The sequence below is a fragment of a genome, unplaced genomic scaffold (assembly GCF_019419815.1).
Source record: "Pyrus x bretschneideri cultivar Hongxiangsu unplaced genomic scaffold, Pyrus_bretschneideri_v1 Contig1, whole genome shotgun sequence".
Lineage (NCBI taxonomy): Eukaryota > Viridiplantae > Streptophyta > Magnoliopsida > Rosales > Rosaceae > Pyrus > Pyrus x bretschneideri.
Genome location: NW_025999390.1, coordinates 11,671,659 through 11,682,692, shown reverse-complemented (window position 1 = coordinate 11,682,692; position 11,034 = coordinate 11,671,659). Strand labels below are relative to the sequence as shown.

General features: G+C 39.7%; 2 protein-coding genes and 1 pseudogene across 2 annotated transcripts; 1 reads left to right on the top strand and 2 right to left on the bottom strand.

Moving 5' to 3' along the window:
- Window positions 1-31: 31 nt before the first annotated feature.
- LOC103943839 (DNA mismatch repair protein MSH7) lies at window positions 32-6,485 on the bottom strand. Its single transcript, XM_048586060.1, has 17 exons — window positions 5,960-6,485; window positions 5,247-5,790; window positions 4,973-5,068; window positions 4,811-4,866; window positions 4,584-4,650; window positions 4,376-4,471; window positions 3,787-3,918; window positions 3,653-3,686; window positions 3,501-3,545; window positions 3,183-3,382; window positions 2,960-3,086; window positions 2,599-2,876; window positions 2,220-2,414; window positions 1,278-1,691; window positions 1,072-1,168; window positions 803-930; window positions 32-699 (listed from the first exon to the last, which is right to left on the bottom strand). Exons 1-17 carry the CDS (start codon window positions 6,271-6,273, stop codon window positions 229-231), a joined length of 3,294 nt encoding a protein of 1,097 aa, XP_048442017.1. The 5' UTR covers window positions 6,274-6,485; the 3' UTR covers window positions 32-228.
- A 511-nt stretch (window positions 6,486-6,996) lies between these two features.
- Window positions 6,997-8,069, bottom strand: LOC103944016 (annotated as a pseudogene).
- A 2,108-nt stretch (window positions 8,070-10,177) lies between these two features.
- Window positions 10,178-11,007, top strand: LOC103938842 (multiprotein-bridging factor 1c-like). The gene has a single exon (XM_048567715.1). It carries the CDS (start codon window positions 10,363-10,365, stop codon window positions 10,792-10,794), a length of 432 nt encoding a protein of 143 aa, XP_048423672.1. The 5' UTR covers window positions 10,178-10,362; the 3' UTR covers window positions 10,795-11,007.
- Window positions 11,008-11,034: the final 27 nt, after the last annotated feature.

The window sequence follows — 11,034 nt, the reverse complement described above, 5'->3', positions numbered from 1 at the left end:
ACGTCCTAAAATTAAAAAGATGTGTAAGAAGTAAAATAAGATGTGTGGATATCACACCCCTTTTGATAATTGATGATTTCCACCACAATTATCTCCTCCTTTTCTTCCTTTCCGTTAAGGGGAAACATTTCCGGATGCAGTTTAGTAAAATACGAAGTTACAACAGTCAGAGAGGCATCAAAACTCAAAGTTTTCACGCTGCTATCTATAGAAATCTCGTGCCCTTTGTCAGTTGCCCGATCGATACGAGCTCTTAAGTTCGTGCTGCAAACAAAACAGCACATCAAAACAATCTTCGTCATTGTAATTACCGGTCAGCGTGGCAGCTAGCAGGGTCTTCAGCCAGCTCTCGTGGAGAGTAGAAAACTCTGATCTCTGTTCGCTGGTCTTGAAACTTTGCCCAATGGATTTCTTCATTACTTGGCCGGCCTTTGAAGCAGCTTCGACCACCTGCTCTGGGATCCCAGCCATCATTGCTACTTGCAGTCCGTAACTCTCTGGGCATGCCCCATTGGTAAGGCGATAGAGAAATACCAGCTCTTGGTCACCTTTCGAAGGGCATGCAGATTTTGACTTGAAAGAACATGCCATGTGTTGTAATGTAACGTGTGGATGAGAAGCGAATTCCTTGGTCAGCGGGTGATAGTGAGTCGCAAACAATAATCTGCAGTTAATCTTCTCGACAAGATGGCGAAAGACCTGACCAACAAACAAAAACATAGTAATGAATCTATTGATACATAGCTATGGCATAATTATCAATAATATGATGGCCTTGTAGTAAAGAGCAAAGTAATCTTACAGCATATGCAATTGCGTATCCATCAAAAGTGCTCGTTCCACGACCCAATTCATCAAGAATAACCAAAGAATCTTGAGTGGCATGTTGAAGAACTGATGCTGTTTCTGTGCATTCCACAAAGAACGTACCTACAAAAGCAATTGAGAACACTTCCATGGTCAGATTTTGCAATTTAAGATCATCACAAAATTGTCTTTTCGGAGGTGATTCAGAATACGAAGAATAAAAGTAAAGGAAACGAGACTGTTGGTCTGCTAAAAAAGGCTTACTCTCGCCAGTCATGATACGATCAGTGGCACCAAGCCGTGTGAAGATGACATCTACAAGTGAGAGAACACATGTCTCACAAGGCACGTAACAACCCAGCTGCAAGACATCAATGAATCAAATGACTAAACATCAAAACATCTAATGGTCTTCACTGACCAACTTCTGGGTTTAAATTACAGAAGAAATCACTCAAGGCAAAAAGAACCTGGGCTAGTATAACAGCAAGACATGTGGCGCGAAGAATAGTTGATTTTCCACCCATATTTGGCCCAGTCAGTAGTAAAGTGCGTGGATGATGGCCATCTGTACCCTCACCTAGGACCATGTCATTTGGGACAGGCAGTCCTCCATTTTCCCCAAGAGCAAATGGATGCCATAGTCCTTTAGTAGCAAGTGTAGGACTTTGGTTCTCTCCATTCAAAGTCATATCTTCTGATTGAGGCAAAATAACAGGTCTGGACATGGTCCCAGATGGGAAACTTGCAGTAACAGCAAAAGATCTTAGTATATCAATACAGTTGATGGCATGTATGGCATCAGACCATTCTTTTACTTTCTCGATAAATAGTTCAATCAGGATGGAGAGTGTTTCGGCATGTGAATCAGTTGCCTCGTTATTCTGGCACCAAATTCAATGTCAGTATACTTCACAGAGGTTTAACTCTTGAAACTAAAATCAGAATCTTAGTCATGCAAAAAAAATTCATACAATATGCAGTACTAGTTTAATGATTATCCTGATATAGAGCAGTCCAAGAAAAGTCAAAAAGATAATACTGAAAGAAACTGAAGATTTATTGCACTTTTTAAACCATAAAAAAGGGACAACCAGAGAGAGAGAGAATTATTTAACAAAAGTTGTCACCACAAATAATCAATTAGCAAGGCTCCTGCTTGCACACTAACGGAAGAACTTCATTTGTCGTTGCTAGGACTAAAAAAAAGAAGTCTCTAGTTGTATGCTTCTCGGAAATCCAATAATAGAACACAATCGAGGAAATGAGATCTATGAAAGAGCAGAGTATTGACTATCAACGGAAATATATTACACTCGCTGACAGGAGTGTTCTACATAAACTAATTAACACCAAAGAAGAGAAATGGACACTTCTAATAGAGCAAGGTATGAGAATTGAAAAACGTATACCTGGTAATTTGGGAATTCACTATCTACAGCAGCTTCAAATTGGGTAAGATGTTGATCAAGCCCATCACTGCCACTCAGACTTGGAACTTTAAATACTTTTGATAATCGTTCAATGATATGCCCTTCATTCTGTAATAGCTTTAACAAATCCAATCCAGATCTCAGGCCCTTCACAAGAGTCCCAAACACTTTCACCTGTACAACATTAAAAGTTCGTGTTCGGTGTTATCTTTTCTTACCATACATTCATGGTTAAGGAGAATGGGTTGATAAAATCAATGGAATCTATTCTCTGAACACTCAAATTTGAACAGAAAAACATTTGCCATATTTTATAAAGTTTCAATATAACTTCCATATTAAAGTAGAAAATGCTTACTCTCTGTTTCAATACTTTTTTGCCAAACAACGGGAGTAGGAGAGAAGCTGAGGACTGAACACTTGCCCTAATCCGTCCGAGTAACCTTTCTAGGTCTGGAATCTTGCGAAGATATTGAGCAATAAGTGGTATCATTTCTGGATGTACCAGTAGATCTTCAACTACATCAAGCCTATTATTAATGGCTTCAACAGATTTCAGAGGATGGCAGAGCCACTTCCTCAAAAGCCGCTTACCGGATGATGTTACACAGTTATCAAGATATGCGTACAGTGTACCTGGTAAAAGATACCAAAAAGCACAATAAAAAAATGGACTCACTCAGTATTCTGGTTGAATTCAAGGAAAGGAGAACACTTGCCTGATGGACCACCATCAGCATTATTACTGAAAATTTCCAGATTTACCAGTGTCTGTCCATCCATTTTGAGGCAACCCCTATAAACTTGGTAAGGTAATATATCTCCATTTCGTAAAGCATCATCTAACTGCATAAGAAATGGAACGCATCAGTTACTTTATGGCAGACATATATTCACTGGATAATTATTTTTCGTTTTTGAAAGACATTTAAGTGAGCTTACCATCAACCTGGATAGATGGCCAATAAGAACGCCAAGTGCAGATAAAGTGATTTCATGGTGTATCTCACTGTCAAGTCCATGATTCCATGAATTGGAAGACCCTTTGAAGTACCCTTTCAACTGAATTACATTTCTAACTTCAGAAGCATCCGAAAAATCAGTGAGTGACTGCACTGGAGTCAGTTGCAGTGCAGCAGAACCTGCATGATAAACAGAAACGCAGTCAGAATCACCTACACCACTCACACACACATGCTCTCTCTATCTCGATCACTTGGATTTGTTTTCAATTGGGAAAAAGAAAAGGATATCTCGAACCTGTTGAGTACTTTTTTAAGGCTTTTTGAGCTTCTCTTGACAGCCCTGCGTAGATTTGAGGTTGTATGTTTCAAGTGATGAAATGATTTTCATGCATTAATATTGAAATCTGCCAAATATGTAGGCAGAAAGGGCATCGCAAGAATATTTACCTCTACTTTCATATATAACTTCTTTAGGTGACACCTAAATCAAACACCATCAACAAAATTAGAATATCAATTTTCAAGCCTTTGAAACTACTTCACTAAAGATACTACACAATGAAAAGAATACAAGAACATACTTGCATCAATAAAGCCCCCAAAGCAGCACAGGAGGCATCGTCACTTATGGCACCAATCCAGAACTTTAAAGCAGCACAATCAACAAAAGCAAATCCATATACAACTGAACCATTATGCACCTCAGAGCTCACCTGAACACACCAAACCAGGGAAGTGCATTTTAAATTCTATAATGCATAAAACACTTCTCTAGTAGCAAAAATATAGGAACTTGTAGAAAAAATGAAAATCCTTCAAGCCCATATACAAGGAAAAACATCGGAAGATGCTATGTGGCCAACTACTACATATGATATAAAGAAACTGCGAAAAATATGTCAGCTTTAAAATGGCCAGAATGATCTTAACAAAATAAGAATCTGTTTTGGTGCTTCCTTCTAACAACTCTAAGTTCACCTAAAAAAACAACTCCGAGTTGAATAACCATTGTGTTCATGGGTCTCTCAATTGGACCATATAACAAGGAAATTTCTGTGATCCGTAATGCTAGTAACATCACTTAGGACAAGGATTGTGAGGTATCAAACAGATTGCAAAAAACTTATGTAGCATGCACATTCAAAAATTTGAGATCAGGACGCTACAAACCTCTTTTAATGCAAGAAGATGAACAGCATCAGGCCCAATATTTCCGTCAGTTGTGGTTGATGGTGTGACTACCTGAACCAGCTTTCTCGGAATGACCTGTAAGACAGGGATTAAAAGTCAGACTGTGCAAGTACAAGGTCACCTAAACAATCACAAAGTGTAGAACTAACAATAATCTTTAAATCTTAGATTAACATGGCCAACTTACAGCTTTGGCACCTCTGGCTTTTGCTTGATCAGAAGTCTCCAGCTGCTCTATCCTTCCAACTTTATAGCTTCACAGAAGATGTAACAGATAACAAGTCAACTATGCTGTAGCAATGTAGGAAATGAGACAATTGCATATGACCACCTAGGATGATGTGATCAAAGGCATCATTCAACAAATAAATGCAGATGATAATCAAATCATTGTAAGACTAGTCAATCACATACCCACGCACAACCAGCTTTTCGACAGCATCATCAATCCCACTTTCAGAGATACCAACCTACATCATATGGGTGGAAATACTCGGGTCAACATATAGACATATAGTTCTAAAAGGATGATCAGAATAAGTAATGTGAATCAAACGATTTAGTGCATCAACTCACCTGACGACATTTCCCTACACCACTTAAGGTCATTTTCCAATCAAGCTCCTTATGGCCAATTTCAGCATCTAGTTCATAAAGCTCATAAAATTTTCCCTGAGGTTGATCACAAGCCATGAGATTAGGTAATGCAGTTCGAAAAACAAGGATTTAAACTTCGAAATCTGAATTGGATGAATAGAAATCATCCCAAAAGTCCTAGTACAACAAACTACACTTTCACAAACAATTACAAATTATATTAACTATAAGCACATAAGCAGTTGTAACTAACCACTTTGAAGAAAAGAACAACATCCATATATTGACACTTGACATCCCAATATTGTCTTTGCGATGCTGACATCTTCTTCAAAGCATCAGGTGGTATATACAGTGTTGTTTTGTCATAGAGAGGATCATCAGGCCGCCTTCTATTTCCATCTCTGATTCGGGACGGGTCAAGCCAGTCAAACTTGCTAGCCATGTCAGATGCTTCTCCATTACTCTTGTCCAAGGCTACTGCTGGCTCCTGAAGAAGTTTCACTCTTTTGCTAGAATTTTGCAACGGACCATCTAACTTATCCCCAAACTTCGGAATATCATCTTGAATCCGTTTCATTCGGGGAACCAGACGCTGTGCCCCAGGCGTTTCTGGCCCAACAATGTCACTATCAATATGCACAACAGAAGCTTCACCAGTTTTCTCATTGGAATTGGTAACATTTTTGTTAAATAGAAAATGTTGAGATGCCACTGCTTGTTCACACAATCCTTGAGGCTCGGTAAACTTACCAGACTCTGTACAACCGTTAGAGGAACCAGCATTTGATTGCTTCCTACAAAAAATCAAATTAAATTTATAAATTGATTGCAGAACTTGAACAGAAATTAAAACCCTAAACCCTAAGTTTATCCATAAATATATGTTCAAATTTTATAAAAATAATTAATATTATTGCGTATCATCGACCTTCATTAACCAAAATAATAATTAATAAATAATACCTCTGGCTCTGAGGAGCTTTTTGGGTATCATCGACCTTCATAAATTTAAGCATGATGTTGGCAAATGGAGACGACTCTTTCAGGCTCTCCACATTCACAGGCAAAATCTGACGTGGAGCCTTCTCCGGCGGAGTGTCGGTTCCGGTAACTTCAAGAGCCGCCGTAGTCTGCTTAGAAACGGAGGTCTTTTGTTCCTGCTGCGTCACCGGAAGCTGAGAAGCTCGGCGGCCGTTTGGTGCAGTTGCGGCGTCGGAGCTCTGCTTTTCGGGCGAGGGTTTCTTGAAGAAGGAGAGGATCGACTGCTGGCGTTGCATTTTTCCGATTCGCAGAGAGAGAATGCTGATTGCTGAGCGCGAATGTGGAACTGGAATTTATACCGAAATGTAGAATTGGCGCCACATATTGGGAGCGAAGTTAAATTGCGCGGGTGATTTTTGACCTAGGTGACACTTTACCTTCTGGCAAATATGCCCTCATCTGCAAAAACAACCAATTCGCAGCTCGCCACTTTGAAGACAACAGACATGGGGGCCAATTCATAAATAAAACTAGGGTAAAGTACAAAACATTATCTTAACTATTGGTGTCACGACACTTTCATACCTTATTTTTTAAAATTGACAATGTCATACCTCATCTTACGAATTTGTGCCAATATTATACCTTCCGTTAGCATGCCGTTAATTTGCAGTTAAATGCTCACATAGCTTAATCCAGACTTCACTTTCTATTAAAAAATTAATAAAATATAAAAAAAAATATTTAATATTTTTAAATATTAAAATAATAAATAAAAGTTAAAAAATAAAAAATAAAAAATAAACAAAAATCAAAACCTTTCGTCCCTTCCACCCCCTTCCCCATTCTCTTTCTCCCCATCTTCATCTTCTTCCCTTTTTTTTTTAGAAAACAATTGTGGCATTATTAATATAATGGTAATGTAAGTTCAGCCCGAACCCTACAAACTCACCAGAAACGTACATATGAATTCATCCTGCATTCAGACGCTAGCGAGTCTAATGGCACATTCATAATCCTTTGCACACGATTTTAGAATGCAAATTTGCCGCATAAATCCGAATTCAATTGTGTATATACACCAAAACCTCTCACTCTCAAAATGGACCTGACAAGTGTGACAGCAGTGATTAGAGCATACACAGATTCCATCAGGTTGCCAACATCCTTCCTTCTGAATAGAAAGCTGATGCCGAAATGATACAAAGGAACCTTTGCTTACCGAGAAAAATGATATATAGAAGTTGTTTGTATGCTCCAATCAATTCGCCTACCTCAATGCATCAACCATTCTGCAATCGTGTTTCTTACGCCGACATCTGTGATGGGACTTTTGATCCACGAATGTATTCTCCCCCACTGTCTCCATCATAGAATCAGCATCTCCAAATTGATCGCCCCAAAACAATACCTGAGTATCCTCCTCCTCTTCATCAAACTCATTGCCATAGCCGAACTCCACGTCCCTGCAATAACCCGGTTCACTGCCGTCCCCGGACTCATTCCCCTGAGCATCAAAACCCCTAGTGGGACCAAACCCAACACCCACATTCTCCTTCTCTCCATTACCCCCACCTCCATCTTTTTCCTTCCTTGATTTCCTCGCCTCACTCACATCCTACGCCCAATTCGCATCCCCATTCCCAAACAGCTCCCCACTTGAGTCCGTCCCCACCACTACCAGAAAATCTGAACACGTCCCATACGCCGCCGAAGCCCCAATCGAGCAGCACATCTGGGTCCCACTCTGCTCACTTCTCATCCCGGAAACCGACCTCGACCCATGACGCCGTCGCTTCTTCGCGATGAACCGGAAGCTCCCGTTCCTGGTATGGTGTCCGCTGGAGATCGTCCTGTCGTCGTCGACCAAGGTAAGCCGGGACATGTCGATGGCATTGATAGAAAAATAAGTCGTCCTGTTGGAGAGGCAGGGGCGCTTGGTGTGGACGAGGAGGCCCTTGGATTTGCGATCAGCGGAGTCTAAGGTTTTGAAGGTGGGCGTGGAGGTTTGCTGCTGTTGCTGCTGTAGTTGGAACGCGCAGGAATCGACGGAGTGCCGTGAATCCAGGGATTTGTGTGACAACCCCTGCATAATCTTCAACCAAAAAAAAAATTTGAAAACCCATCAACCCCCAAACCCCCCGAAGAAGAAGAAGAAGAAGAAGAAGGAATAAGGATGAGAAAAAGAAGAAGAAAAACAAAAAAAAAAAAAAAAAAAAAAAAAAAACCCAACCCAGTTCTCCCCCCCCCCCCCAAAAAAACAAATCCAACCCCTTGCAACCCAGAAAGAAAAAAAAATGAGGAGGAAGAAGAAGAAATAAATAAATAAACCCATATCCCATTCACCAGGCCGATTTCGCGAGGGATAGGTGCGAGGTTAGGTGGGTGCAAGGGTGGGTGCGGAGAGTGGATGCGAAGGGAAGACGAACTGGGATTTTTTTTTTGGGTTGCAGGTAGGGGCTCGGGTTGGGGGGGTGGGGGAGAAGAGAGAAGGACGCCGAGCGGGGGGGATGGGATGAAGTTTTGTTTTTTTTTTTCTTCTTCTTCTTTTGTTTTCTGGGTTGCAGCATGTAGATGGGGGAGGGAGGGAGGAGGGAAAGGGACGAAGGCTTTGTTTTGTTTTGTTTTTTTTACTTTTTTTTATTATTTTAATATTTAAAAAATATTAAATGATTTTTTTTTAGTTTTTAATAATATTTTTTTAATTTTTTTTAATAGAAAGTGGGCTCTTAATCAAGTCACGTCAGTATTTAACTGAGAAATTCATGCCAAGCTAACGGAAGGTATAACATTGACACAAATTCGTAAGATGAGGACATTGTCAATTTTAAAAGATGAGGTATGAAAGTGTCGTGACACTAATAGTTGAGGTAGTTTTTTGTACTTTACCCATAAAACTAATATATAAAGTTGGTTTTACCCCTTTAATATTACAAACATGCAAGGGCATTATAGGAGTTTTGGCGTTTTTTTTTTTTTTTTTTTGATGAAGTTTTGGCGTTTTTTATTGTGCTATATTTTGAACCGCTGAGGTTTACCCTCCATTTTGAATGAGTAATTAGCTTCCAATTTTCTCAAATACTATAATTATTATTTGACGGTAATTTATGAGAACATATGTATTTAATATAATCATTATCTGTATTAAATACATGCAAATATTATAATCAAATCTTAAATTGCAAACTGCTGTTTTGAGTTTTTGACATTGTGTGAATTTGCGACTTTATTAGGTTGATAGTAGTCAACTGTGAAAGACGTACTCCTTAAACCGTTAACCTTCCTGCATAGAACACACATTAAGGCCATGACGTGTAGTGATTTTCAAGACTCATTTTCTTCTTTTTGCATTTTTTTTATGTTTTAATTTTTCTTTAATTTATTAAATTCTACGACTAAGAATAACATAAGAGTGTAAAGGAAGAAAAAGAGAATGAAAATTATTTAGATTCGAGAAAAGTTGTAAATCAGTTGAATGTCAAAACAACGGCTACCATTTAAAAAATTAAAACCTCGTAATTTTGGCAAACTCCAAATGTTGCTCATCCCACTTTCCATCACTATAAATACTCGTTTAATTACAAAATCGGTTTTTTTTTGGCTAAAAAATAGAAATTAATTTATAAAAGTTACTTTTGTGAGCTTTCAAATTTTGGTTGGTATTGAAATAAATTTTTATCTTTATAAAAATTAAAATTGGTTTCCAAAGAAAATTTTAAAAGTTTTAAACAATAAAAACTACAAATAAAACGATTATCAAACGGTCACCTTCTTCAGTTTATTGTATCTGAATCCAAAACTTTCTTTTTCTCCGTAGTATTGAAAAACTCAATGCAAATTATCCTATTATTTGTAAATTAATTTTAAAAAGGAGCCATAAGTTTTACAACATTTTTTTTGCCAATAATTAGATGAGTTTTTTAAATTTTTTCAGGGAAGAACGGAGAAAGGTGTTGGGGAACCCTCGCGCTACAAGAGTTCTTAGATTTTCACTATCACATTAGCCTGCCTTAAATTTTCAAATTTTTATTTTTTAAATTTTCAGCACATATTGAGCATTGAACTCCTCTCTCGCACGACAAGCCGTTGAGACCTCAAACTCTTAAATATAAGAATCTTCCAGCCAAGCACCAATGGTAGACAGCCACGTTTTCAAGCAAACCAGCATTACGCGGCGAGGGACAACCGGATAAGAAAAACCGGTTCCACATTAACCGCCCACGAATTTTCATTTTCCATGATAAAATATCTAAACAGAACCTTTGAGAACGTTCCAGAGTTTTACCCCGCTATAACTTGCGCACCAATCTTCACCGTCCTCATCATCTTCTCCACCAAAATCCATAACCTTTCTCTCTCTCTAGATATCCGACAAATCTCCGACGATGCTGAGCCGAAACCCAGGAGTTATCGTCCAGGACTGGGAGCCGGTGGTCCTCCAGAAGAAGCCCAAGTCCAGTGCCCTCCGCGACCCGAAGGCGGTGAACCAGGCGATCCGGTCGGGCGCGCCGGTCCAGACCATCAAGAAGTTCGACGCGGGATCAAACAAGAAGACGGCACCGGTTGTCAGCGTGAAGAAGCTCGAGGAGGCGGCCGAGCCCGCGGCGCTGGACCGCGTCTCGACGGAGGTGCGGCTGGCGATACAGAAGGCGCGGCTGGAGAAGAAGATGAGCCAGGCGGAACTTGCGAAGCGGATCAACGAGCGGCCTCAGGTGGTGCAGGAGTACGAGAACGGGAAGGCGGTGCCGAACCAGGCGGTGCTGGCGAAGATGGAGAGGGTTCTGGAAAAGAAGCTGAGGGGCAAAGTTGGGAAATAGAAAGTGTCCTGTGTTGAAGGTTAAAACGACGGCGTATTAGGGTTGTTCTGTGTCGTGAACGGAGTGGTGGTGTTGTCAGTTGTGTGGGTGCGTGTGTGGTTCTGTTTTTGTTGTGTGCTCAAAACTGTAAGGATGTACAAAGAGGCAAAGATATGTACTAGGCTAAACTCGCCAATGGACTTCATGAAATTAATGGAATCTGATGTTTTCGTTGCGTTTTTTCTGAATACATCAATATTT

Coding starts and splice junctions, on each gene's coding strand:
- LOC103943839 (XM_048586060.1), bottom strand. CDS start 6,273: ATGCAACGCCAGCAGTCGATCCTCTCCTTCTTCAAGAAACCCTCGCCC. Junction 4,867..4,972: donor GTGTAGGGAAATGTCGTCAG/GTGAGTTGATGC, acceptor CATATGATGTAG/GTTGGTATCTCTGAAAGTGG. Junction 931..1,071: donor TCGTATCATGACTGGCGAGA/GTAAGCCTTTTT, acceptor TTGCTTTTGTAG/GTACGTTCTTTGTGGAATGC.
- LOC103938842 (XM_048567715.1), top strand. CDS start 10,363: ATGCTGAGCCGAAACCCAGGAGTTATCGTCCAGGACTGGGAGCCGGTG.